This window comes from Cnephaeus nilssonii (assembly GCF_951640355.1).
Source record: "Cnephaeus nilssonii genome assembly, chromosome: 3".
Classification (NCBI taxonomy): domain Eukaryota; kingdom Metazoa; phylum Chordata; class Mammalia; order Chiroptera; family Vespertilionidae; genus Cnephaeus; species Cnephaeus nilssonii.
In genome coordinates this window covers 2,073,079-2,098,986 of record NC_137074.1, presented here as the reverse complement: position 1 = coordinate 2,098,986, position 25,908 = coordinate 2,073,079, and the positions used below count along the sequence as shown (strand labels likewise).

General features: G+C 53.6%; 1 protein-coding gene across 1 annotated transcript in view; it reads right to left on the bottom strand.

Annotated features, from left to right (window-relative positions):
* Positions 1-16,297: 16,297 nt before the first annotated feature.
* The window catches only part of MRPS6 (mitochondrial ribosomal protein S6), a 56,164-nt gene continuing 46,553 nt past the window's right edge, over positions 16,298-25,908 (bottom strand). The window contains exon 3 of the mRNA XM_079767389.1: positions 16,298-16,820. Coding sequence (XP_079623515.1) covers positions 16,631-16,820 — 190 coding nt within the window. The 3' untranslated portion in view covers positions 16,298-16,630. The remainder of the gene's footprint in view (positions 16,821-25,908) is intronic.

Sequence of the window (25,908 nt, the reverse complement as noted above, 5' to 3'; positions counted from 1 at the left end):
CTCCCCGCGGGGCCTGGCCTGGAGGGGACGCCAAGAACGTTCCGGTTTCTTAGAGAGAAACGTTCATTTCTAACGCCAGGAGCGCAGCGCCCTGCAGCGGCTCCGGGTGCCGTTCGGTCAGAAAAGAAAGCCCCGGCGTCCGGCTCCGGGGACGCCCAGCACGAGGGGAGGGGGCTGTGCAGCCCTCACTCCGCTCATTTCAAAGACAAAGAAGACGGTGGCTCCTGTTGTTCATCCGAGGAAAACAAAACTGCAAAACAAGCAGCTTCCGCTGGCCACATGGCTCAGGGGTTGAGCGTGGACCTCTGAACCAGGAGGTCACGGTTCGATTCCTGGTCAGGGCACAGGCCTGGGTTGCAGGCTCGATCCCCAGTAGGGGGCGTGCAGGAGGCAGCCGATCAGTGATTCTCTTTCATCATGGATGTTTCTATCCCTCTCTCTCTCTCACTTCCTCTCTGAAATCAATAAAAAGCTCTTTAAAAAGAAGAAAGAAAGAGAGAGAGGAAGGAAGGGAGGGAGGGAGGGAGGGAGGGAGGGAGGGAGGGAGGGAGGAAGTCGCTTCCCCCGCCATCCTCGCCTCTGTGTTAGGGGTCACCACCTTCTCTGAGTGCCCCAGGGTCGGTGGACAGGCACCCACATCACCCCTCTGGCTCTTCAGGAGCGGCCCCCTCCCGCGCAGCCCCCTCGACCGGCCAGCGCAGCCCCCGCACCAGTGCAGGCGGAGCTGAGTCAGCGCTGCTGAGCGCATGCAGCAGTGAGCGTGAGCCTGAGTCACACCTGCCCGTGACCTTCTCTGGTGGAAGCAGGAGAGAGGAAGCGGAAGAAAACGCACGTCACAGTGTAGGCGGAGGTAAACTTCACCAGGCGTGGACACAGTTATAAATACTAAACTACAAGGACGCTGAGTGAGACGCTGCTGTCGGTGACCGGCTGTGCCCGGGTCTCAGGGCTGAGCTGCCCACATCTGGGAGACCCACCCCCCCGGCCCTGGGCGGACCTGGGACAGCTGCTCACCCTGCAGCCTAGCGACGAGGCGCAGCGACCACATGCAGATGTTGGCTGAGTTAGAAACTGGCAGGTCTGAGAGGGCTCATCTCAGACCACGATGCACCTGTGCCGCCCCGTGAGGCCTCATCCCAGCCCCCCCACCCCCCCACTCGTCACACAGGGCGGCTTTCTTCTGGGTCCCCACTCGCCTCGTTCCCTCTGCTCAGTGTGAGCTCTGTGTGGTCCGGGGGGTCACCGAGCCGGTGCTCACTGTAGGCCCGGAACGTTCCCTGGCAAACAGGACGTCCGAGGCTGCATCCTCCCTCCCTCCCTCCCTCCCTCCCTCCTTCCTTCCTCCCTTCCTTCCTTCCTTCCTAGAACCCGCTCCCAGGTCACACGCCTCGGACGGCAGTGCCGAGCTCCTGGCTCGGAGGCAGGCGCCCACAGCTCAGGTCTCTGGATCTGGGTGTGTCTCGGTCAATGGCGCCTTCCTTTCAGGAGCCATTCGCCAAGTGGCCGTCATGACATCACTGCTGTCGCCTGGGCCCGCCCACCGGTTTGGTGGTAGCTGTCCATGCTGTCCTCACTGCGGGGGGTGGGGGGGTACACACATCCAGGAGTGTAACCTGCAAGCTTATTTTTATACTAGAGGCCTGGCACACGAAATCCACGCGCGGGTACAGCCCCTAGGCCTGGCCTGCGATCAGGGCCATCTTCCCCGGCTGCCCGCAGCCGGCCCGCCCCCCGCCACCACCCACCCCCGGTTCCCTGTTCGCCATTGGGCGATCGGAGCCTGCCGGCCGGGGAAAGGGACAAGAGGGGGTCAGTGCGCCTCCTAGTGACTGGCCCAGCCGTCGTTCTGCCGTTAAGGTCCATTTGCATGTTACCCTTTTATTATACAGGATAGAGGCCGGTGTATGGGTGGGGGCCGGCCGGCCTGCCCTGATGGGGGCCCCAGATTGCCCTCGATCCCCACTGGGGGGCGGGGTGGGCCAGGGAAAGAGGCTGTGGTCATTCTGGTCTCTGGTCATTCTGATCGTTCTGCCATTTCAGTCGCTGGGCTTTTATTATATAGGATTTTTATTGATTTCAGAGAGGAAGGGAGGAGAGAGGTAGAATCATCAATGATGAGAGAATCACTAATTGGCTGCCTCCTGCACGCCCCACACTGGGGATCGAGCCTGCAACCTGGGCCTGTGCCCTGACCGGGAATCAAACGGTGACCTCCTGGTTCATAGGTCAATGCTCAACCCCTGAGCCGCGTCGGCCGTCTCACCTGCAAGCTGAATGGCCATTTAGAAATGTCCTCAGAACAGTTTCCCGTGACTCTGCACGGGAGTCACGCGCTGCAGGGCCCGCAGCAGGACGTGCATGTGGCGTGAGGGGAACATGTCACACAGGCGTGACCACCAGTCCACACTTCCTTGCAGAGGAACAGCCACGGGCCCGAGGAAGCTCAGCAGGAAGATGCCCACGAAGTCAGGCCAGCGGCGGGGCCTCCACCGCGGGGATTCCCGTCTCTCCGACCCCCTCGGGGGAGGAAGGCTGACTTCAAAGGGGTCTGATGTGGCCGCCGTCTAAGGCCCCGCTCACAGCCTGTTGGCAGTGTTTTCCTTCCTTTTGTCCAAAATAACGGCGGCTCTTGCAATCCAGGGCCTGTCAGACTTCCCGTCATGAAACCCGGCATTAGCCTTTCCCAGTCCTTTATTCGGGTCTAAGCAGCAGCTCTCCGGGACCACCACGGATTTTGCTGGTCCACGAGGGTCAGTCAGCGCAGCGTCTCCTCAGTCTATACAGCTTCCCCGGCCCTCTGGTGCCCGCGTTACCGACCGGCCCCTGCTGCCGGCTGCTCCTGGGGCGGGCTCTCTGGTTCCCATGCCAACTTCCGTTTCAGTCTCTGTGGACTTCCCACGGTGCCCCTTACGCGGAGTACCGCGCTGTGCATGCCCAGCTCTGCCCCTCCCCCAGGGTGAGCCCACTGCAGAATCTCATCACTATCCCAGCACGGCACCCACCGAGCCTGTCTGCAGGGCCTGAGAGTCTCAAACACGGGTCCAATGAGGACTCTTGTGGACAGTCAGTGGGTCCCATCTCTAGTGACAACAGCGGATGCTGCCAGAGAAAGGGACCGCGTATTCCGCTGCATCCGCTCTACAGGAGGAAGGCTGGAGATGCTCAGAAACAGAGCGGGCACCTCAGCACGAGACAGAACTTGGTGGTCCAACCACAGAAGCACCGTTAGGAGGGTCGTTAGAAAGAGCCCAGCCCTGACCGGTGTGGCTCAGTGGATAGAGCGTCGGCCTGCGGACTGAAGGGTCCCAGGTTCGATTCCGGTCAAGGGCATGTACCTTGGTTGCGGGCACGTCCCCAGTGGGGGGTGTGCAGGAGGCAGCTGATCGATGTTTCTCTCTCATCGATGTTTCTAACTCTCTCTCCTTCTCCCTCTCTGTAAAAAATCAATAAAATATATTTTAAAAAAATAAAAATAAAGAGCCCAGTTCATCATTATCAACAGTGACCATCCAGTATATTGGGTTAAACAAAATGTGTCCATTTTTCTTAAAGTCTTTGGAGTCTCCCAGTGCATTGTTATATGTTCAAGTTTGTTCTTGCATTCATTCTTTGATTCGCCAGGTAATTGAGTGCCCATTATATGCCAGTCCACTCTACGAGGCTGAAGGATAAACAAAAAAGACGCAATTTCCACGCAGGAGACAGACAGCATAGGACAGGAATGTAACCCGGGGCCCACAGACCTTCTCCCAAGTGGTCCATGAACTTGAGTGAGGAGAAATTACAACACTGTCTTCACTAACCTCTCACCCGGGAAACCGCTGACTTGTCTGTCACTGTACTTTTGTTTTTTTCTGTATAAAGGGGAGCATCCAGTATGTAGAACTTCCAAGATTGGCTTCTCTCAGTCCGCTCAATGCCTTCAAGATTCATCCAACTTGTGTGTGTCAATAGTTCATCCCTTCTTTAAAAAAAATTTTTTTTTATTGATTTCAGCGGGTAAGGGAGAGGGAGAGAAGATAGAAACATCAATGATGAGAGAGAATCATTGATCGGCTGCTTCTTGCATGCCCCACACTGGGGATTGAGCCCACAACCTGGGCATGTGCCCTGACCGGGAATCGAACTGGGAATTCCTGGTTCATACTAGGAGGTCAAAGCTCAACCGCTGAGCCACACCAGCCGGGCAATAGTTTATCCCTTTTTATTGCTGAGTTGAGTAGTATTCCACAGGGACGTACCCACTCACCCACCGCAAGGCACCGATTGTTCTGAGTTACTGAAGATTGTGAATGGAACTGCTGTAAACATTCAGGTACAGGCTTTGGTGTGAACATAAGTTTTCCATGCACTTGGGGAAACAGCTAGGAGTGGGGGTGCTGGGTCAGATGCTGAGTGCGTTTAGCTCTGTAAGGAACTGCCAAGGGGTCTCCAGAGTGGCTGTGATCCTCGGCATCCGCAGCTGGCTGTGCGCGAGCGTTCCCATCGCTTTGCATTGCCATGGGTGCTTGGTGTTGTCAGTAGTTTTTCTTCTCAGCATTCTGGGTATGTGGTTGTATCTCATCAGGACTCCACTTGAATTTCTCTAATAGTCAATGATGTTGAACATCTCTTCGCGAGCTTGTGTCTTGCCGGATATGTGCTGATATTTTATTGAGGATTTTTTGCATCTGTGCTCACGAGGGCTATTGTTCTGTATTTCTATTGTACCATCTTCGGTTTGGGCATCAGGGTAATGCTGGCGGCATACAATGATTTGCGAAGTGTTCTCTCTGATTGTGTTTTCTAGAAGAGACTGTGCAGTATTCACTGTGTTTCTTCTTTAAATATTTGGTGGAAGGAGCCGGTGAAAGCATCTGAGCCTGGAGATTTCTTTCACAAAAGGTTTGGAATTTCAAATTTAATTTCTGAAACAGTCACGGGCTACTCAACCTACCTGTATTTCCTCTGGAGTGAGTTCGGGTAGTTTGTGGGTTTTGTTTGCTTGTTTGTTTGTTTTTTGCAGAAATTGTCCATTGTATCTGAATTGCCGAGTTCATGAGTGGAGTCTGTAGCAATAACCCATCTTCATTCCCGATGCTGGTAATTCGTGTTCTCTCTCTTTCTCTATGAGTCTCCCTAGATAATTATCAATTTTATTGAACTTCTCAAAGAACCAGGGTTTGGTTTCATTGATGTTTCTCTATTGTCTTTGAAATTTTCAATGTCATTGATTTATACTCTTCTATTATTGCACACACACACCCTTTTTTTGCTTGTTTTGGGCTTATTTTGCTCTTCTTTTTCTTAAGGTAGCAGCTCAGACAATTGATTTGATAATCTTTTCTTTTCTAATATGAGCATTTTAACTGCATAAATGTCCCTCTAAGTACTACTCTACCTGCAGCCTACACATTTTATATTTTGATATTCACTCAGTTCAAAATATTTTTTAACTTCCCTGAGACCTCCTCCTTGACTCATGGATTATTTAAAAGTGTGTTATTTAACGTCCACAGGACTGAATTTTTCCAATCATCCTGTTATTGATTCTACTCTACTTTCATTATAGTGAAAGAACCTATTTTACATGATTTAAACTCTTCCAATTTGTTAAAAATTTATATTACGACCCAGGATCTGGTTTATCTTGGTGAAGGTTCCATGTATACTTGAGAATGTGCATTCTGTTGTTTTGGGGTGGGTTGTTCTATAAATGTCTATTAAAGTTGTTTATAGTTTTTCAGTTTCCTATGCTATGCCATTGCTGGTTTTCTGACTGCTAGTTCTATCAATTCTGAGAAAGGAATGTCGAAGTCTCCAACTATTATTGTGGATTTGTCTATTTCTTATTTTACTTCTGTTAGTTTTTACTTGATGTATTTTCAAGCTCTTTTATTTGGTGTATTCCCATTTAGGACTGTATCTCTTCTTGATAAATTGACCCTTTTATCACTCTGAATTATTCATTTTTATTCCTGATAATTTCCTGTGCTCTGAAGTTTGCTTTGTCTGATATTACTCCAGCTACTCCAGCTTTCTTCTGATTAGGGAATCAGATTTTCCATCTTTTACTTTTAGCCTACCTACGTCATTATATTTGGAAAGGAGTTTCTTGAAAACAATATATAATTGAGTCATTAAAAAAAAAATCTGTTCTGACAACCTATCTTTTAAATAGTGTGTTTAGTCCATTTACATTTAATGTAATTACTACTATTTAGGATTTAGGTCTACCATTTTATTATTTGGGAAAGTGTTTTTCTATTTGTCTTTCTACTTTTAGTTTTTGGATTTTCCCTTTTCCTGCTTTCTTTTAAGTTATTTAAACATTTTTTTTAGTTTTCCATTTAGTTTTAACTTATCTGATGCATTTTTATTATATATATCTTTGTGTAATTTTTAAGTGTTCTAGGGATTGAAATATACATACTTAACTTTTCAAAGTCTAAGTAACTTCAATATTTGCCACTTCAAGTGATATATGACCACCATATAAGTTCTGTTATCCTCTCTCCTTTATGCTGTAGTTGTTGTATTTGTTACATCAACACACGTGGAAAATCCCACTAGACAATGTTGTCGTTTTTGTTTTTAACCATCAAGCATGTTTTAAAGAACTCAGGGAGAGGAGAATAGTCTATTTACCCAGAACTTATCATTTCTGTTGCTCTTCATTTTTGATGTTCCAACTTCCCTTCTGCTGTCATTTCCCATCTGTCTGAAGAATTTCCTTCCGCACTAGGGCTGGTGACAATGAAGTCTCTAGTTTTCTTTAACATGGAAATGTCTCTTTCATCTTCATCGTGCAGGATACTCTTACTGGATATAGTATCATGAGTTGGAAGTTCATTGGAAATGTTCCATTTCTTTCTGGAGGCATTTGTGGCTGATCAAATTATGTTCCCCTATAAGTAATGTGTTGCTTTCCTCTGCCTACTTATATATTTTTTTTCTTTAGCTTTCAGATGTTTGATAATGATGTGTCTGGACATGGGTGTCCTTGGGTTTGTCCTGCTTGGGGTTTCCTAGATTCTCCATTAGCTTAGTCCGTTGTGCCCTGCACTAGATCCCAGTGTTCATCTCATGCACTTAAAACACGATTCCAAGATAAGAGCCACCGGCCTCATCCGCCTCCGAAGAGGTCCAGGGCACAGGAAGGACCCATAGCCAAAGGCGGGGGGGTGGGGGGGGCAGACATGTGATTAGACACTTGCCGATGACATCATACACGCCGAGGAGGAGCAGCTCGGATCTCCGGACGCCCTCGGAGGGCACCTGGGCTGGCTCAGGACCAGTGAGCAGGCGAGGAAGAGGGGCTCAGCAGACGGTCACGCTCATGAGCCAGAAGAGAGCCAGCGTGTGGACAGCGTCGGTCACAGCAGGTTCAGAACGGCCGGACATGACCTTCTCTTGGCTCTGGGAACCAGGCACAGGGACACTCGCATTGCTTTCTGAGGCTGCGTTTGGGCCATGACATTCGGGGACACTCCAGGTCCCCGGAAGCTGTCATCTTGTTGACGCGCGTCTCCGACTCCAGCTCCAGATCTCCCCTCCGTTCCGCGCGGGACTTCGCCAGGCAGGCATTTAGCCTTTGAGGGAGGAGCGCCTTCATTCTGCTGTGGACACGCAGACCGCTGGGCAGCGAGCTGAAACTGCTGCTTCAGAAACCAAAATGTCAATGCGGGGACCCAAAGCAAGAGGCAAAAATGATGAATGCAAAAGAATACAATGGCCCCGGGGAAAACTCAATTCCCTCTTTCCATTATTATGAACTAGAAGCGCCACCGCAAATAACTGACAATACCAAGCTAGTGCATTTCTCTGTGCTTTTTGGAAAATTCAAATTTATCAGAGCTTGGGGCAGGGCATGGAAATAAATATGATAAAACAGGGAAGTGTGCTAAGAAATAAAAAGAGGAAGTCGAGTCCCAAGGCAGGTCAATCCTGCACGAAATAACACGGATTCAAATCCCCGGAGACACACACACATAAGCTGTTGTGAGAAACCCAGAGGGTTGGCCCCCGAGCCCACGGGCTGAACCCGGCTCGGGCCTGGAGCGCATTTCCTCCCCGAGCAGGAGGAGGGTGGGGAGCGGGGGAGAAAGAAAGAAAAGGCCATGTATTCACACCGAAACAGAGGGTTTTTTACACAAAACATGGCTGGCTGAGGATAAAACACACACTTAAATAGTTAACACCTCGTTTCTCTTAAGAAAGCTTTTGGCGCCATCCCATGCAGCACAACTCGCTTCCAAGTCCAAATGGAAAAGAGCATGACGTGCGGGCCATTCACTCGGCAGCTCCGAGCGCTCACGGAGCACCTGCTACGGCCACGCCTGCGCTGAGCTCCGGACGTGAGCTAGGGACTGGGCTGTGTCCCCAGGTCAGTGAGGAAGCCCTACCCTGCAGTGCCCCAGAAGGGCCGTCCGTGGAGATGTGGCCTTTGGAGAGGGAGTGACGGCGAGACGAGGTCACTGGGGCGGCCCTAATCCGAGCCCACGGTGTCCTCACAGGAAGAGGAGACTTGGACACGGAGACCCCAGGAATGTGCGCGCACCGAGGGAGGCCCCGTGAGCACAGAGCCCAGGCGGCCCCGTGAGCACAGAGGGAGGCCCCGTGAGCACAGAGCCCAGGCGGCCCCGTGAGCACAGAGGGAGGCCCCGTGAGCACAGAGCCCAGGCGGCCCCGTGAGCACAGAGGGAGGCCCCGTGAGCACAGAGCCCAGGCGGCCCCGTGAGCACAGAGCCCAGGCGGCCCCGTGAGCACAGAGGGAGCCCCGTGAGCACAGAGCCCAGGCGGCCTCGGAAGAAACCAACCCTGCCGACACCCTCATCTTGGACTTGCAGCCTCCGGGGCCGTGGCATCACCGTCCGCGCTGGAAGCCGCCCATCTGGGTGCCCCGTGACGCCCGCGGTGACCAGCAGGTGGGAAGGGGAACGGCTCCCGAGCGCAGGCGGGAGCTCGCCCGGGGGCCACTGGCAGCACTGCCCAGAGCACGGCGGCACGGCCAGCACACAGGACCAACAGAGCCGGAGGCTCACAGAGCGCCTCTCCCAAACTGTCCGCCCGCTGCCTCCTCCAGAAACCGGCTTCGCTCCTGGGTCAGACTGAACAGCCACCTGGGACTGTCACCGCGTCTGAGGCGGCCCCCTTACCAGGGTCCCAGCAAAGGTCTGCGACCCGACTGCTTCCAGGTGTAAACCGTCCCCAAGCCATGAGCATAAAAACGCAGTTGCTAACAGCTCACATCCATCCCTCAGCCCTGAACTTCGCGCATGGTACCAGTAAATAAACGGATCTGAATGATGAATGATCAGAGCACAGAGCAGAAATGCAATGGAATGAAAATCACGAATAAAAATCTAAGAGCTAGGGAGCCCAGACTCAAGAAGAGTGCACACTGGAGAACGTTGCCTATGGAATATTAGAGTTCCAGGAGAAGAGAAAGACTATAAGGAGAAACAAGCTTGAAAAATAAATAGAAGAAAATGCTCCTTAATGAGTAAAGACCAATCTGGAGACCAGAATGTGGACTCTAAGTACCAAGCAAAATTAATAATAATAATTTAAAAGCAAAACAAGAATCACACCTGGACACAATCTAGTGACATTCCCAGCTCTAGCTCTCAGGGACTGAGAGGAAACTATTGAAACAGGGAAGAGAATTCCATGGCACCAGACTCCTCCCCGGGAGCACCTGCAATGCCGAGGCCTGGAGCTGGCCTAGGGCTTTGGGGAGAGAAGGCTCTGAGCCGAGATTTCTCGGCTTGGCCAAAACCATGCCTATGGGAGGCTGGGGAGAGATCCTGTGGGATGTGCAAGGATTTAAATACGTATACTACCCCTGTTCCATTCTGGAGGAAAGACACGGGGGTACTCTGCATTAAGGAAAATCAAATTGAAAACAAGATACACAGATGAACTGCCAATTACCAAAGAATGGGGACAAGATGGATAGAGAGAATTTAAAAAAAAACAACTAAAAACAAACAAAAAAAATAAAAAAAACTTGATCAATAGAGAAAAATAAGGAGAGTAAAAAATAGGAGGCAAAGAGAAACTGTAAAAAATAGTAAAAAACAAAAACAAAAACAAAAAAAAACATAAAATGAAAATATAAGACCAAAGATATGAGACATCTCAATAAATGTGACCAAATTCCTCCAATGAATGATACATGTTCTGAAATAGAATTTGAAAGCACGATTGGTCATGCATTCTTTAATGGAAACAGCCTAACAAAACCACAAAGTAAACTTGAGAAGAGGTGGGAAAACGTCAGGCAAGAGTAAACACCACGGGGGTGGAAGCGCTACTAAGACCAGAACTGAAGAGCAATCACTTTAAATAGAACAGAAAGGAATATTTCATAATGATAATAGGTGCACTCCAACGAGAACACGAGTCATGAGTCATACAGTCCTTAATGGCACTGTTCCCAAATACATAGGGCCAAACTTTCCCAAAACAAAGGAGACGCGTGAGTCCACCGTCACTGAGGGACACTCCAACAGCTCTCCTTGAACCTGACAGATCACGCTGACCACGATCTGGAGAAACTGAGCCACGGAGAGCTGACGTCATACACCTGTGGGCCTTCAGACTGAAGGGACAGTGAGCGCCTTTAACGCGTTCGAGACGGAGCCGGGTTTGATATGCTTTCCGCCCAGTTCAGTGTCGGCCGTCTCGAATGTGTTAATGTAGGGAGAAGAGCTAAACAAATCACTGAAAATTCTGATTCCCTGGGACCCAGTCCTGTCCTGCTGGGAAGGCAGCCTTTGATCAGCGATCGCAACTCTGGAAATGAGGTGTGGGCCGATCTTAGTGAACACACTACACACCAGGAACCTCGAGGGGAGCTCATTAGTCCGGTTGCTCCTCAGAGCTACTTCTAAGGTGGTTTTTAAACTTGCCTTCCTTTCACCTGAAAACAAAGGCAACAAAACCAGCGGCTGGTGGGCCGGGCGGGAAGACAGCACCTCAGCACCTGATGGGCCTGCCTTGGCAGGAGCACCGGAGGCCCAGCAGGAAGAGCCAGGCTTACCAGCGTGGGAGGCTGTTCAAAGGAAAAGTGTTCCCAGGAAGCCGGTCTCCTGGAGCTTGAAATGGGCCAAATGTGAATTCTGTGAATTGACTTACTCTCTGGTCTTGAGCATTGTCAGCTTTAGGATGCAAAATCGAAATCTAGCCAACGAATTCTGGGTTTTACATCTGTTACAGGTGCTCGTCCCCCAGGGCTGGCAGAGCCAGGCGCTGGCCACCAGGACTGCAGGGGAGAAGGACTGGCTGCCTGCTGGCCATCGGAGCAGCCCTTCTAGAGGAGTTCCTGGAATCCTGTTTCAACCAACGGAACTGAGGCTTCCCCCATCCGATCGGAGCTGCAGAGCTAGAGCCTCATCAACATCTTCATCGACCAATCAGAGCAGCTCCATTCTGACCAATCAAGACAGTCCTTTTGGACCAATCAAACGGTGAGGATTTGGAGTCCTCATTTGCATACAGACAGGCCCATCGGGGGCCAGGGGCAGGGACTTCTGTCTATATAAGGGTTAGGGATCGGGTTGGGTTTAGGGTGAGAAAACGGTAAGAAATGTGGATTCAAAGTCAAGAATTTAGAACGTGCCACAAGCTCCGCCTGCTCGAGGGAGGAAGGAACGTCCTCAGCTCCAAGGAGAGAGGTTTCCCTTGGCCTCTCTCCAGCCGAAGAGACCAGTGGCCGTGACCAGGGCTGCGGAAGGTCTGAGCTGGTCTGACCAGCACAGTGAACAGCGTGTCCACTCAGAACCCAACCTCCCTGTTCGGCGGCGGGCACGGCCGCCTGCGAGAACCACCCATCACGGGAGAAAAGGACGTCGGTGGATGCGTGGCGCTGTCCTCCTTCCCGTCCGTGTTCACTCCCCAAGTTAAACCCGCCTCTCTCACACAAACATGAAGTGAGCACGTGTCCAACATGTATGTAACTCATCACTGAGCCAGCCGGTAGGGTAGGGAAGGCGGTTCAGAGAGCGCACGTGGACTTCACTGGCGTTTAAAAAGGTGAGCGCGACTGCTGGACGATTTGTTAGATACAGAAGCGGCCCCGGGCCTGCCTGGGACCGGAAGCCCAGCCTTCGTGGTTCCTTTTCCTCAGGGACAGAAACCCAGGCAGGTGCAGCTCTCCGTGTCTGGGTTTAGCAACCAGCAAATGGTCCACTGCGGGTAGGCATGCTCTCCCGAGGATCAGGGGGACACCGCCTCAGGGGAACCTGGGGGACACGCCCCCCGTCCCTATTTTCACATTTTGGATCATTTTTCTGGACAATCCCTGGAGAGAGGAATTCTAAACTAGTCATCTCACCCCTCCTTGCACCTCAGTGAAGAAAGGAGGCCCGAGTGCCTCACTCCCACTCCATTAGGCGCTGGCGGCCGGGCGGAGCGCAGGCGTCTCAGCGGGACTCGGCGGCAGTGGCCCCGGCAGGCCTCCCGCCAGATGGCCGCCGCTGCCAGGCCGTCCGGCCAAGAACCCAGACACTCAGCTCCAGGAGAGGCCGGTCAGGAGTGAATTAGGTGAGTCTACACCTTCATCAAGACCTCATGGGATAGGAACGTCACGGAACCTTCCGGAAAGTCCCCCTGGACTTCCTAGGACAGATGGCGTGTCCTGTGTTTAGCGCCCCCAGGACTGAGCGAGCCCAGGCCAGCAGGCAAGGATCGCTTCCGGGACTCTTAACCAGTTTAAGGCTGTTTCCCCTCCTTTTCTCTGTGAAAATGGTTCGCCATCCATCAGTGTCTTCCCCTAAAAACCTCTTGGCTTACTTACGGCACTTCGAGGCCACGATTCCTCTTAGACTGAGCAATCCAAAGTGTCGCCGTCTTCATCGTCTCCTTAAATCTATCAGCGGTGCTTCGCTGCGCCTCTGGGGTCTCCTGGGCCAGGACGAGCGTCAGAGCCCCCCTCCCCGCCAGGCCCGGCTCCGAGCTCTCCCACAAACGCAGGCCTGGCTCCCCGCGCAGGGGAGATACGCACCATGACGGCCCTCAGGCTGTTTCTCGTGTTGTTTTGCTCACACCTGGTCATTGTTTTAAGAAACCAGCAGTGATAGTTAACAAAAAAGGAAACCAAGAACGCCCAGCATTACACTTCTCAGACTCCTTTTGAAGGCGAGGAAATAGGATTTGCCGAGGGGCCTGGATGGGGGGTGGAGGTGAAAGTGAGGCGTCCGGGATGGCGTCACGATTTTGGGTGGGATTCCGTCGGGGCACATACCTGGGTGTGGGTTCAATCCCTGGTCGGGTGCGAACAAGAGGCAGCGATGAACGTTTCTCACGTCGATGTTTCTCTTTCCTTCGTCTCTCTGAAAAATCAATAAAAACATATCCTCAGGTGAGGATTCTTTACAAATCTGAAGGAAAACAGCAGAAAATACCATGTCTGCTCGATCCAGGGTAAGCCCCTCAGTTTTGTCCTGGTACCTTCTGTGCTTCCACGTACGCCTGGGTTTTTCCAAAAGCCGAAGGTTCTAGTTGATCAACCGATGAGCAGGTCCGGGCCAGAGGCGGAGCAGGCAGCGCAGGGAGGACGATCGTGGCTACGTGTCCGCTCCACCCGATGGGCTGAGCCACAGCTCCTCCAGCGAGGAGCGGCGGGGAGCGCGCGCCCGGAGGTGTCCTCAGCGTCCTGCCGTCCACGTTAACTGCCTGCCTCCTTCTCGTCGCTCAGAGCTGCGGAGAGGAAGCGGAAGAGGCACACGAAGTGGGTCCTGACTGCTCACCGGGCGGGTCGGCCTTCGACAGTTCCCGGCGGCTCCGCTCCGTGAAGACCCCGTGCTGACTCAGGGCAATGACGACGCACTGACCTGAGAGCGTCAGAAACCCCGCCATACCAAGGAGCCGAGAGCGGGGTGCTGTACACTCACCCAATTATCGGTTCCTCGGCCGTTACCTCGCCCCAGCCCGCGTGCTCCCGAGGCTGGAGCCCAACGGTGAGGCCGATGGTGAGGTCAGCCGTGCGCCATGCCCAGGCTCCTGCTGCCTGCTCCTCCTGGCCCATCAGCAACCCCCCCACGTCCTCCTGGCCCATCAGCAACGCCCCCCCCACCCAGGTCCTCCTGGCCCCATCAGCACCCCCCCCACGTCCTCCTGGCCCCATCAGCACCCCCCCCATGTCCTCCTGGCCCCATCAGCAACCCGCCCCCCCACGTCCTCCTGGCCCCATCAGCACCCCCCCACGTCCTCCTGGCCCCATCAGCACCCCCCCCACGTCCTCCTGGCCCCATAAGCAACCCCCCCCCCACGTCCTCCTGGCCCCATCAGCAACCCCCCCCCACGTCCTCCTGGCCCCATCAGCAACCCCCCCCACGTCCTCCTGGCCCCATCAGCACCCCCCCACGTCCTCCTGGCCCCATCAGCACCCCCCCCACGTCCTCCTGGCCCATCAGCACCCCCCCCACGTCCTCCTGGCCCCATCAGCACCCCCCCCACGTCCTCCTGGCCCCATCAGCACCCCCCCCACGTCCTCCTGGCCCATCAGCAACCCCCCCCCACATCCTCCTGGCCCCATCAGCAACCCCCCCCACGTCCTCCTGGCCCCATCAGCAACCCCCACCACGTCCTCCTGGCCCCATCAGCACCCCCCCCCACGTCCTCCTGGCCCATCAGCACCCCCCCCACGTCCTCCTGGCCCCATCAGCACCCCCCCCACGTCCTCCTGGCCCCATCAGCACCCCCCCCACGTCCTCCTGGCCCATCAGCAACCCCCCCCCACATCCTCCTGGCCCCATCAGCAACCCCCCCCACGTCCTCCTGGCCCCATCAGCAACCCCCACCACGTCCTCCTGGCCCCATCAGCACCCCCCCCCACGTCCTCCTGGCCCCATCAGCACCCCCCCCACGTCCTCCTGGCCCCATCAGCAATCCCCCCACGTCCTCCTGGCCCCATCAGCAACCCTCCCCCACGTCCTCCTGGCCCCATCAGCAACCCCCCCCCCACGTCCTCCTGGCCTCATCAGCAACCCCCCCCCACGTCCTCCTGGCCCCATCAGCAATCCCCCCCCACGTCCTCCTGGCCCCATCAGCAATCCCCCGCCATGTCCTCCTGGCCCCATCAGCAACCCCCCCCCACGTCCTCCTGGCCCCATCAGCACCCCCCCCCCACGTCCTCCTGGCCCCATCAGCAACCCCCCCCACGTCCTCCTGGCCCCATCAGCAATCCCCCCACCCACATTCTGTCTGCCCGCTCCTCTCAGAGGCGGCAGCGCTGGGTGAACGCACGCAGGACCAAACTGTGGTGGCGAGTGTCCCCTCGAGAGCCCTGCCGAGGGCCCGCGCCGCCAGGAAGCTCCTCAGGAAACAGGGAGCCGCCATCTCCCGGATGACCTCCCTCTCCCCCCTCCTTCCGCCCTCAGTGCCAAGACCCTCTCCCCCGCCTGCTCCTCAGAGTGGCAGCGTCCGCCTCTGCAGGAGTGAAGCTGATCCGGGCCCTGAAGAGAGCAAAGCAACAGCTGGTCCAGGCCGCCTGCAGCAGCAGGGGCGGGCACCGGGCTGGCACTGGCCCCCGGTGTCCCCACAGTTAACAGGGGGCGGGCATCCGGGCTGGCACTGGCCCCCGGTGTCCCCACAGTTAACAGGGGGCAGGCGCCCGGGCTGGCACTGGCTCCCCGGTGTCCCCAGGGTTAACAGGGGGCGGGCGCCCAGGCTGGCACTGGCCCCCCGGTGTCCCCAGGGTTAACAGGGGGCGGGCGCCCGGGCTGGCACTGGCTCCTCGGTGTCCCCAGGGTTAACAGGGGGCGGGCACAGGGCTGGCACTGGCTCCCCGGTGTCCCCAGGGTTAACAGGGGGCGGGCGCCCAGGCTGGCACTGGCCCCCCGGTGTCCCCAGGGTTAACAGGGGGCGGGCGCCCGGGCTGGCACTGGCTCCTCGGTGTCCCCAGGGTTAACAGGGGGCGGGCACAGGGCTGGCACTGGCCCCCGGTGTCCCCAGGGTTAACAGGGGGCGGGCGCCCGGGCTGGCACTGGCTCCCCAGTGTCCCCAGGGTTAACAGGGGGCGGGCGCCCAGGCTGGCACTGGCTCCCCGGTGTCCCCAGGGTTAACAGGGGGCGGGCGCCCGGGCTGGCACTGGCTCCTCGGTGTCCCCAGGGTTAACAGGAGGCGGGCGCCCGGGCTGGCACTGGCCCCCCGGTGTCCCCAGGGTTAACAGGGGGCGGGCACAGGGCTGGCACTGGCTCCCTGCTCTTCAGTGTCCCTACAGTTAACAGGAGGCAGAGAAAAAGCCTTGCCCACACCCACACGTGACCCTGTTTATTACTCAGATCAAAAGTTACACAATACCGCATGACTTTACAATCTGAATATTTTATTTTGCATGGTGATACAGTATGAATGATTAGCTCACAATCCAAGATAGTTTTGTTCTTCAAAATGGTGTTAAATGTTGTAGGGCAAAAATATTACATTTAATGTAACAAAATCAAGAACGATGTATTTGACTGGGACAGTGGCTCCAAGCAAGCCATTCCCCCACCTCTCCCAGCAAAGGGGATCAGGAGCTAACAACACCCAGACTCTCACATGGCACCTGACACACTTTCATGTAAAGGTCAGGCTTGTAAATTATCATCCATGATGCTCAGAAGTGAGAGAGGTGAATAGAAGGCGAAAATCTGGAGAATCCTCACTTCCTCTTCTTTGTGGAATACAGTTTTTCTTCAAGTGGGACCGGGACAATCCCTTCACACGCCTTTACTTCCTGGGTCAGAGGGTGTTTTACAATATTCGGTCTGATGACGTCAATATCTCGAGACAAGTGCTCCATCATGCTTTCAACAGTTGTTGTTGGTGCATAAAAATCCACCAAGAAATACCTGCAATAAAACAGAAATTCGTGAATTCCTGCATTCTGAAATATAACACTCCCACTCTTTGGGTCAATGCCTTCATTCTGCCCCTCCCAGGTAAAGACATCGCCTACACACAGATGCATACTGCCAGCTACCAAGGCATCAGCTACACACAAATGCATCCTACAGCCGACCAGCTAAACAAGTGTGCTGGCACGCCCAGCCTCCCCATCCCCATGTCCTTTCCCATTGCCCTGTTGTGAAAACTTGAGTCCAAACAAACTTTAGGGTAGCAAAAAGCCTTGTGACATTACATACAGTGGGAAACACTAGAGAGTACGGTGAAGTTATGGGTGCAAACAGAATATGCTGTTCAACAAGACTGAACTTTTCAACAAACCATTAGTTGGTGTTTAAACATCTATTAGGTAGTCTTCTAATTTTCCAAATGATTTTACAAGTGACTTAATGCACCGAAGAGACATAGTGAGACCATCAGCTACACTTCACAAACAAGGAAAAAGATGAAGACTGGCCTGGGACTGGTATAAGACAAGTGCACTTTCAAAAACTGACCAAGAACAAAAAATTTACCTCCCCGTTGTGGGGAAGGAAACAAACATCCAGGTCCAGGAAGCCCAGAGAGTTCCAAGTAAGAACCCATAGAGACCCACACCAAGACACATTACAATTAAAATGACAAAAGTTAGAGGCAAGGAGAGAATATTAAAAGCAGCAAGGGAAAAACAACTTGTTACATACAAGGGAACGCCCATAAGACTACCTGCAGACTTTTTCAGCAGAAATTTTGCAGCCAGAAGGGAGTGCCACAATATAGGCAAAATGCAGAAAGAAAAGCTTCCAGCCAAGAATACTGCACGGCACCACCGGCCAGTGTGGCTCAGTTGGCTGGGGCGCCATCCCATGCACCGAAAGGTTGCTGGTTTGATTCCCGGTCAGGGGACATGCCCAGGTTGTGGGTGTGATCCCTGGCTAGGGCATGTACAGGAGGCAACCGATGGATGTTTCTCTCACACATCTCTCTCTCTCTCTCTCTCTCTCTCTCTCTCTCTCTCCTCTAACAACAACAAAAATAAAAATTCAGTAAAACATATCCTCAGTTGAGGATTAAAAAAAAAGAAAAAGAATACTTTATGGCAAAGTTACCATTCAGAATTATAGGAGAAATAGTTTTCCAGATAAGCAAAAACTAAAGGAGTTCATCATTACTAAACCTGCCTTATAAGAAAGGGACTTCTTTCGGCTGAAAAGTAAGAGTGATAATAACAAGAAAACACGTGAAATATAATAAATCTCACTGGAAAGGTGGGTATATAATAAAGGTAGTAGATTTATCATTTATAAAGCTAAAGAAGGTTAAAGACAGAAACAGTAAAAATAACTGTGGTTATGATAATTAGCTAAGGGATATACAAGGTAAAAGATATAAAGCGTGACATAAAATGTGGGGGAGTAAAAATGTTGAGCTATAGAATGGGAGCAAACAAGTTGTTACCAACCTAAAATGGACGGTTATGGATATAGTTGTAACATGTAAGCCTCATTATAACCACCAAGCAAAAGCCGACAGTAAATACACAAAGAGAAAGAGGAGGAATGTAAGTAAACCACTAACTAGTCATCAACCACAAAGGAAGAGAGCAAGAGAAGGAACAGGGAAACTACAAACAGCCCGTAAACCATTAACAAAGGGGCCATCAGTACTTACCCATCAACAACTACTTTAAATGTAAATGGACTAAGTTCTCCAGTCAAAGACACAGAGCAGCTGAATGGATAAAAAATAAAACCCACTTATATGCTGCCTACAAGAAACTCCCTTTCGATGTAGGGGCACACGCAGACTGAAGTGGTGGTGGGATGGAAAAAGGTGTTCCATGCAAATGGAAACAAACTACAAAGCTAAGATAGCTATACTTATGACAGAGAAGGGCATTACAGAATAATAAAGGGGTTAATCCGCCAAGAGGATGTAACACTTGTAAACATGTATGCACCCAACATAGGAGCACCTACATATGTAAAGCCAACATTCAAAGACCTAAAGGCAGAAACAGACAGCAATACAATAGTAAGGGATTTTAATGCCCCACTTATCAATGTATTGAACATGCAGACCAAAAACCAGTAAGGAAACATCTGCCTTAAATGACACATGACACCAGATGGACTTAACAGATATACAAAGGACGTACCAGCCAAAAGCAACAAACACACATTCTAGTTAAGTGTACGTGGAATATTTTTTGATTACATCATATGTTAAGCCACAAAACAAGTCTTTTTTTTATTTTTTTTTATTTTTTATTCATTTCAGAGAGGAAGGGAGAGGGAGAGATTGAAACATCAATGATGAGAGAGAATCACTGATCAGCTGCCTCCTGCACGCCCCCTACAGGGGATCAAGCCTGCAACCCAGGCATGTGCCCTTGACTGGAATCGAACCCGGGACCCTTCAGTTCGCAGGCCAATGCTTTCTCCACTGAAGCCAAACTGGCTAGGGCACAAAACAAGTCTTAATAAATTTTAAAAAATTAAAATAATGCCAAGCATCTTTTCTGACTACAATGGTATGAAGCTAGAAATTAATTACACAAGGAAATCTGGACAATTCATAAATATGTGGAGATTAAATAACATGCTACTGAACAACCAATGGGTCAAAGAAGAAATTAAAAGAGAAATAAAATTTAAAAATACCTTGAGATAATGAAAATGAACAAACAGGTTTTCCTCGCTACCCAAAAGGAGACCACGCCTATGAAGTCTTTCGGAAGCCGAAATGGACCAAGTGAGGAAGCAATTATTATTAATTTATATGATTTTTAACGTTCCCAGACCCAAAATTTAATGTACATACAATGTTTCATTTCATCCCCACAGTCAAACTCTTCATTACACCAGTGCAATGCTGAGTGTGACTCCCAGACGGGCGCTCTCAGGCCGTACGGATACACAAAACCAGCAGCAGGTCCAGGTCCAGCACAGATGCCCAGACACAGCTCACAGCTCGGCAGGGCCCCCTGCTTTAGAGTGCGCACGCCTCTGTACCGGCTGCCGCAAGACAATGCTAAATCCTGTCCTATTGATGAGCATTAACAAAATCCCATACCCATTCCCGATAAAAACTCACAAACCACAGAAAGGACCTTCTAAAGAGCCTCCTTGAAAAACGACAACTAACAACAGACTAAATGGTGAACGTCTGAATGCTTTCCTCCTGAGACCAGGAATACACACGCAGCCTGCTCTCCCCACTTCACCATTTTACTGAAGGTCTGCCAGCGCGGTAAGGCAAGAGAAGAGGAAGTAAAAGGCACCCAGATTGGTCAACAGGAAGCAAAACGGTCTTCATCTCAGAGGTCATGACTGGGCATATAAAAATCTGAAGAAATTTACAAAAAGATATTAGAACTAATAACTGACTTAGTAAGCTTACAAGGTACAATGTTAATATACCCAAAATAAAAGCAATGGTATTTCTATATACTAGCAACAAGTAATCAGACCTTGAAATTAAAACAAAACACTTAGGAATTAATCTGACAAAAGATGAGCGAGACCTGTACACTAGAAACTACAAGCGGCTGTGAGAAGAAATGAAAGAAAACCTACATAATGGAGAGGTACGCTGTGTCCATGGGTAGGAAAATTCAAATTTATTTAGATGCCAATTCTCCCAAACTGATCTATAGATTCAAAAGAATACCAATCAAAACCACAGCAGATTCTTTTGTTAGAAACTGACAAACTGATTCTGAAGTTCATATGGAAATTCAAAGAACCTAAAACAGCCAAACTAACTTTTAAAGAATGTAGTGCAAACCTAACACTACCTGATTTCAAGACTTATTCTAAAGCGATGGGAACCGAGGTAGCACGTGTTCGGACACAGGCACACACATCAATAGGACATGGAGTGAAGCGTCCATAGCAGACGCATACATGTACAGGCATGTTTTAGACAGAGGTGGGAGGCAGCACAGTGACAGAGGACCGCCCTTCCCACAAGCGGCGCCGCTACAATTCCCTCTCCACACGCAGAACCGTCAGCCTTCAGCACCGCTCAGGAGGGATCACAAGTACCCAAACGGACAGCATCTACACGTAAAACATAAAGCCAGGAAAGTTAAAGGAACACGAGAAAAACCCTGTGGCCTTGGTGTAGGCAGATTCCTTAGACATGATACCAAATGCACAGCCCATAAAAGAAAACACGTGATCAGTCAGACTTCATCAAAATTAAAAACTGCTCTTGGTCTTTTTTAACTGCTCTTTGAAAGATGCTGTTAAGATAACAAAAAGATAAGCCACAGACTGGGATCTGTAAATCGCATGTTTGATCAAGGACTTGTTTCTAGAATATAAAGACCTTAAAATTTTTAATTAAAAAAATGTTTAATGGGTGTAAGACAGGAAGTAACCTTTCACCCCAGTTATACACCGGAGAAGCAGCACAAGAAAGATGCTTACTACCGTCAGCCACCCTCCAGAGCGGTTAACACGAACAGCACTGACCACACCGGGTGCCGGTGGGACAGGAGCGGCCCGCACTCTCACCTGCAAGCGGGAACGCAAGATGGAACAGCCGCTTGGGGAAACAGTCTGGCGCTTTCTTGAAAAGTCAAGCACAGCCCGCCATGACGATGGAGCCTCCATTCCTAGGTACTCACCCAGGAAAGGTTCAAGTGCGTGTCCACAGAACAACTCGTACGTGAACGTTCAAAGCAGCTTTACTGCTAACAACCCCAACTGGAAGCCACACAGACGTCCATCCACATGGAACCCAATAGGCAACGGGCGTGTCCATCGATGGCCTGCTACTCAGGAATAACGAGACCCCACTGACACGCACCCCTGAGAACCTCATCGTGATTCTACCGAGTAAAAGGAACTAGAGCCGGAGAGCACATTGTGTGACTCCACGTCAGATTCTAGAAAACAGGAACTAAGCCGCCGGACGAAAGCAGCTTGGTGGTTGGTTGCTAGGGACTCGGGAGAAGTGGCGGGAGAGTCACCAGAGGCAGGAGGAAGCTTTAGGGGGACGACCCGTCTACCCTGACTGGGCTGATTTCATGGTACGGCCTGTTTCAAACCCTATTAAACGGTACAGTTATCCTATGTAAGAAGGTAATATGCAAATTGACCTTCACACCCTCATAAGATGGCTGCCGATGACCAGGCCGGCAGGGGGGTTAGTGAGGGATGACCAAACAACTGAACAAGCAGGCTGTGTGGGGCAACCAGGCCAGCAGGGGAGGCAGTTAGGGGCGACCAGGCAGGCAGGCAGGTGAGCGATTAGGAGCCAGCAGTCCAGGATTGTGAGAGGGATGTCCCGGATTGGAGAGGGTGCAGGCTGGGCTGAGGGGATCCCCCACCCATGCACGAATTTCATACACCAGGCCTCTAGTATTTCTATAATAACTAAGAGATGGCACGCAGAAGCTGCATGGGCAGGCGTGGTGGTGATGGGCGGTGACAGGGAGCAATCAAGCTGATGAAGACTCCAGAGTTTCTTGGTGTGACGCCTCTCCTGGCCTGCAGCGTCCTGAAGCAGCGCCTTGCACATGCTCACTGGTGAGACCACCACTGGAGCTTGCTCTGAGATCAGACCCCGGCTCATCCCAATTTCCCCAGGCTTCCTCCACCTGGTTATTTCTACTTCAGTGGCGGGCACCAGGGTTACAAACACCCAACGTTTAATTATTGATCCTGCCCTGAGGAAGGCTCTGAAATAAAAAGTGTGATCAACCTTGAACTATCTTCTCCTTGCCAACCCCAGCCATTGCCCCACTGCCCGTCCCCAAATAATGACGCCGCCTGGTGGCCAGGTCAGGGGCCGTGCTCACTCACAGCCCAGCACCTTTCTCCCTGTCTTACACACATTCCCACACTCAGCCTCAGACCATGTCCTCTCCAACCACCATGGACAGCTGTGGCCTCCCGGCTGCCACGTGGCCGTGCACTTCCTGCCGCAGCAGGCAGCTTCTCCGGACACGCACGCTTCCTCCCTGCGCTCCGGCCTTCCCTGCCTTCTGTCTGTTTCTAGAAGAGTCTCGCTCCTTTGTGTGCAGACCGTGAGGCGGTGCTGGTGAACACCAGACACAGGCAGCCAGGGGGAGTCTTACACGGGCCTGATCCATCCAGGCTGTGCCCAAGGCCACCCTCAGTGCCTCAAGCCCCTCCCTTGGGAAGCCCACGGCCTCCTGCTCCCCGAGCTCAGCCCCCTTCTGAACGGCCAGGCATTCAAGTTGTTCGAATGCCCCGCGGAGGCGGGCAGCCCCCTCCTCCTCCCCCGCCCAGCTCCACCGGAGGCACTGCCGGTGGGCGAGCTCCGGAGGACACAGGTCTCTGAGAAAGTGTGTGCACAGTTGCCAACAACCAGCTCAGCCCACAGATCCGTCCCCAGCCGCCATCCGGAAGCCATCGGAACCGGTTCCCACACACGGCCTCACCACGGCTAAGGGCACACCCAGCGCTTCACACGCGTGAGAAGCAGGCAGAGGCGGCCAAGATGGGAGCCAGAAGCCAAGAAACCCAAACTCTCAGCTAGGACCCGAACGGGAAGGTGGCACGCAGGACTTGCCCGTGTTCACAGTGCCTTTACCTCAACAGCCCGAGGGAGGGGGGCGGGGGAGGAGGCGGAGTGCTGGGCTGGTGGGGTCCAGTGGCCTCTCCCCGGCGATGCTGCGGCTCCAGCAGTTTCCACGTCTCCCCTGTCTCCCCTGCCGCTGCCCTGAGCTTACAATGGTTAGGCACGGTCACTCGGCTGGAAGTGGCCGTGGCCAGGGTGCCGCAGAGCAGGGCCGTGGTCACAGAATCACAGCCAGTGAATGCTGGACAGGACCCTGCAGACACTGCCCTGCGACCCTCCTGCTGCTTAGGGACCGTCTGCCGGCCACAGAGGGCGAGGCAGCCCCACCCCAGTTCCCACTGTCAACCGGCTCGTGCCTGGCAGCCCGCCTTCTGGAGGTTTCTCGGGAATAAAGAGAAGGCCTAGAGAAAGGCCTGGGATCCCAGGCTTGGCTTCGGAAGCTCCTGTTACTACACAGCCCTGCAGCCTTCTCTTTCCTAACCTCCCTGCCCCCCACCAGGCATGGCCTCCGCCAGCAACCAGCCCCAAACAGGGCAAGGGCCGCAAGCCAAGGCGCCTGCGCCCACACCACAGCCGGACAGTCCCTTCACGCTCTCACTGCTCACCTGTGCCCGGGGCTCCCGTGGGCAAAGGAACAGAACTGCCATGGCCTATTACACCACGGAAATTTCCAGAGGACCCGCCACCGACCGCGCGGGAGGAGGGCCAGTCACCCCGCACGGGCGGCCCTCCCTCCTCCTCCCGGAGCCCAGTCCTCTCCCCCCACCAGAGAGAAGCAGGCAGACGTCCAGGACAACCCGCCGGCCCGGGCCAGTCTCCGCCTGCCCCAGGGGCCCACCGGGCTTTCCCACGCAGGGGAGGCCGCACGTCCCTGCGGCTGCCGGTGTGTACGCTGTCCTCACGCGTGTATCTGGGACAAATGGGCCTGGTCACTCACACCTCCTATGGCAAACCCCAGACGGAGCCAAGATGGAGGCACGTGCAGGGGCCGCCCTCCTGGAACCTGAGGTGCTGGGAGAGGGGCCCGGTGCTGGGCTGGCGGAAAGCTAGGCCCCCCCCAGCCTCCCATCCCAGCACACGAGGGACACGGAGGGACGCGGAGGGACTCGGCCAGGACAGCGCTCCCCGCTGCTGCGCTCCCGCTACAGGCGGCCTGAGCGGCACGAGGTTCCAGACACGAGGGCCCAGCGCGGCCTGCATCTCCCTGTCCACGCGGGAGATGAGGCTGGAGAGGACCGGGCGGTGGGCCCAGCAGCTCCCGCTGCTTCCCAGGACAGCACAGACCGTAGGAGTCAGGGTGAAGCAATGACCTTGAAACTCCCTTGACACCGCTCCCTGCAGGCCGCTGAGGGTTGCCATGGAGAAACCGCTCTGCAATGCAGATGAGCTGCTGCGCCAGGGGCCAAAGGGCCTGGGTTTCCAGAGGCTGCGAGCCCTTAGCCACCTTCCTCCCCCGGAAAGGGGGATCCAGGGCCCGCGACCACCTGCCGCACCAAGTGCTTCATCCCGCACCGAGCAGGCAGCACCGCAACACAGAACCCAAGTCACACCCCCCGGACCCGTTCCTGCCGCCCTCCTCACCCGGGGAGCTGGCTTCGGCGGGCTGACCCACAGGGAACAGTCTAGAATTACCGCAACTGCCGCCCCCGAAGCTGGCCTTCCAATGGAAACAAGTAATCAAGCTCTCCCCACAGCCGCTTCCCTCCTCCCCTCGGCCAGCGGCCAGCGTGGCACCTAAGACCTGCTGTCCGCCCCAGCCCTCACGGTCGCAGGCCCATCCAAGCCTCCCGGCCGGCGGGGCACTGAAGGGCGCTGCCCGTGTGTGTTCCGGCCCGGCCGCCGCACCCACGCGGGAAACCTGTGGAGAAGACCGAGCTCCCGGCGGCACCGCCTCGGCCCTGGGGAAGGAAGGAGGCTGTTCAGGGGGAAGGACGGGGCTCCGGACACCAGTGCGTGTCTCACCCCAGATGCCGTGCCCACCGCGGGCAGGACAGGCCCTGTTCCATAGGCGGGGCTGCCCCTGGGGTCACGATGACTGACAACCTACCCACCTCCCTATTTCTCAAGACTCACTCCCGAGTCCCCAGAGCGGAGACTGGCTCCCCAGGACCGATGAGCCCCAAGTGGAGAGGGCCACCGAGAACTCCACCCTGGGCGGCTTCCGGAGCTGGCCGCTGGGTGCTTTCGGCCCCCTCCCCTGGGCCCTCACCCCGGACCCCGATCGGTCACAAGCCCCTGCTCCCCGCCCCATGCTGAGGGAGGGAGGTCGCCCTGCAAAGCTCCCACGTCCAGGCGGTGCTGGCTTTTTCACTTCACTCGTCTCAACGCTGTTTACAGGTTTCCAGAGCAAGCGCCTGCCTGAGTGTGAGTTGGGTTCTTTGTCTGTCAAACAGTCACACACTCACTCACAGCCTCCCTTCCCCCAGCAGGCGAGTGGAAATTTCCACTGAACTCTCCGTGGCTCGCGGTGGGAGGGGGAGGGGAGGGGAGGGAGGG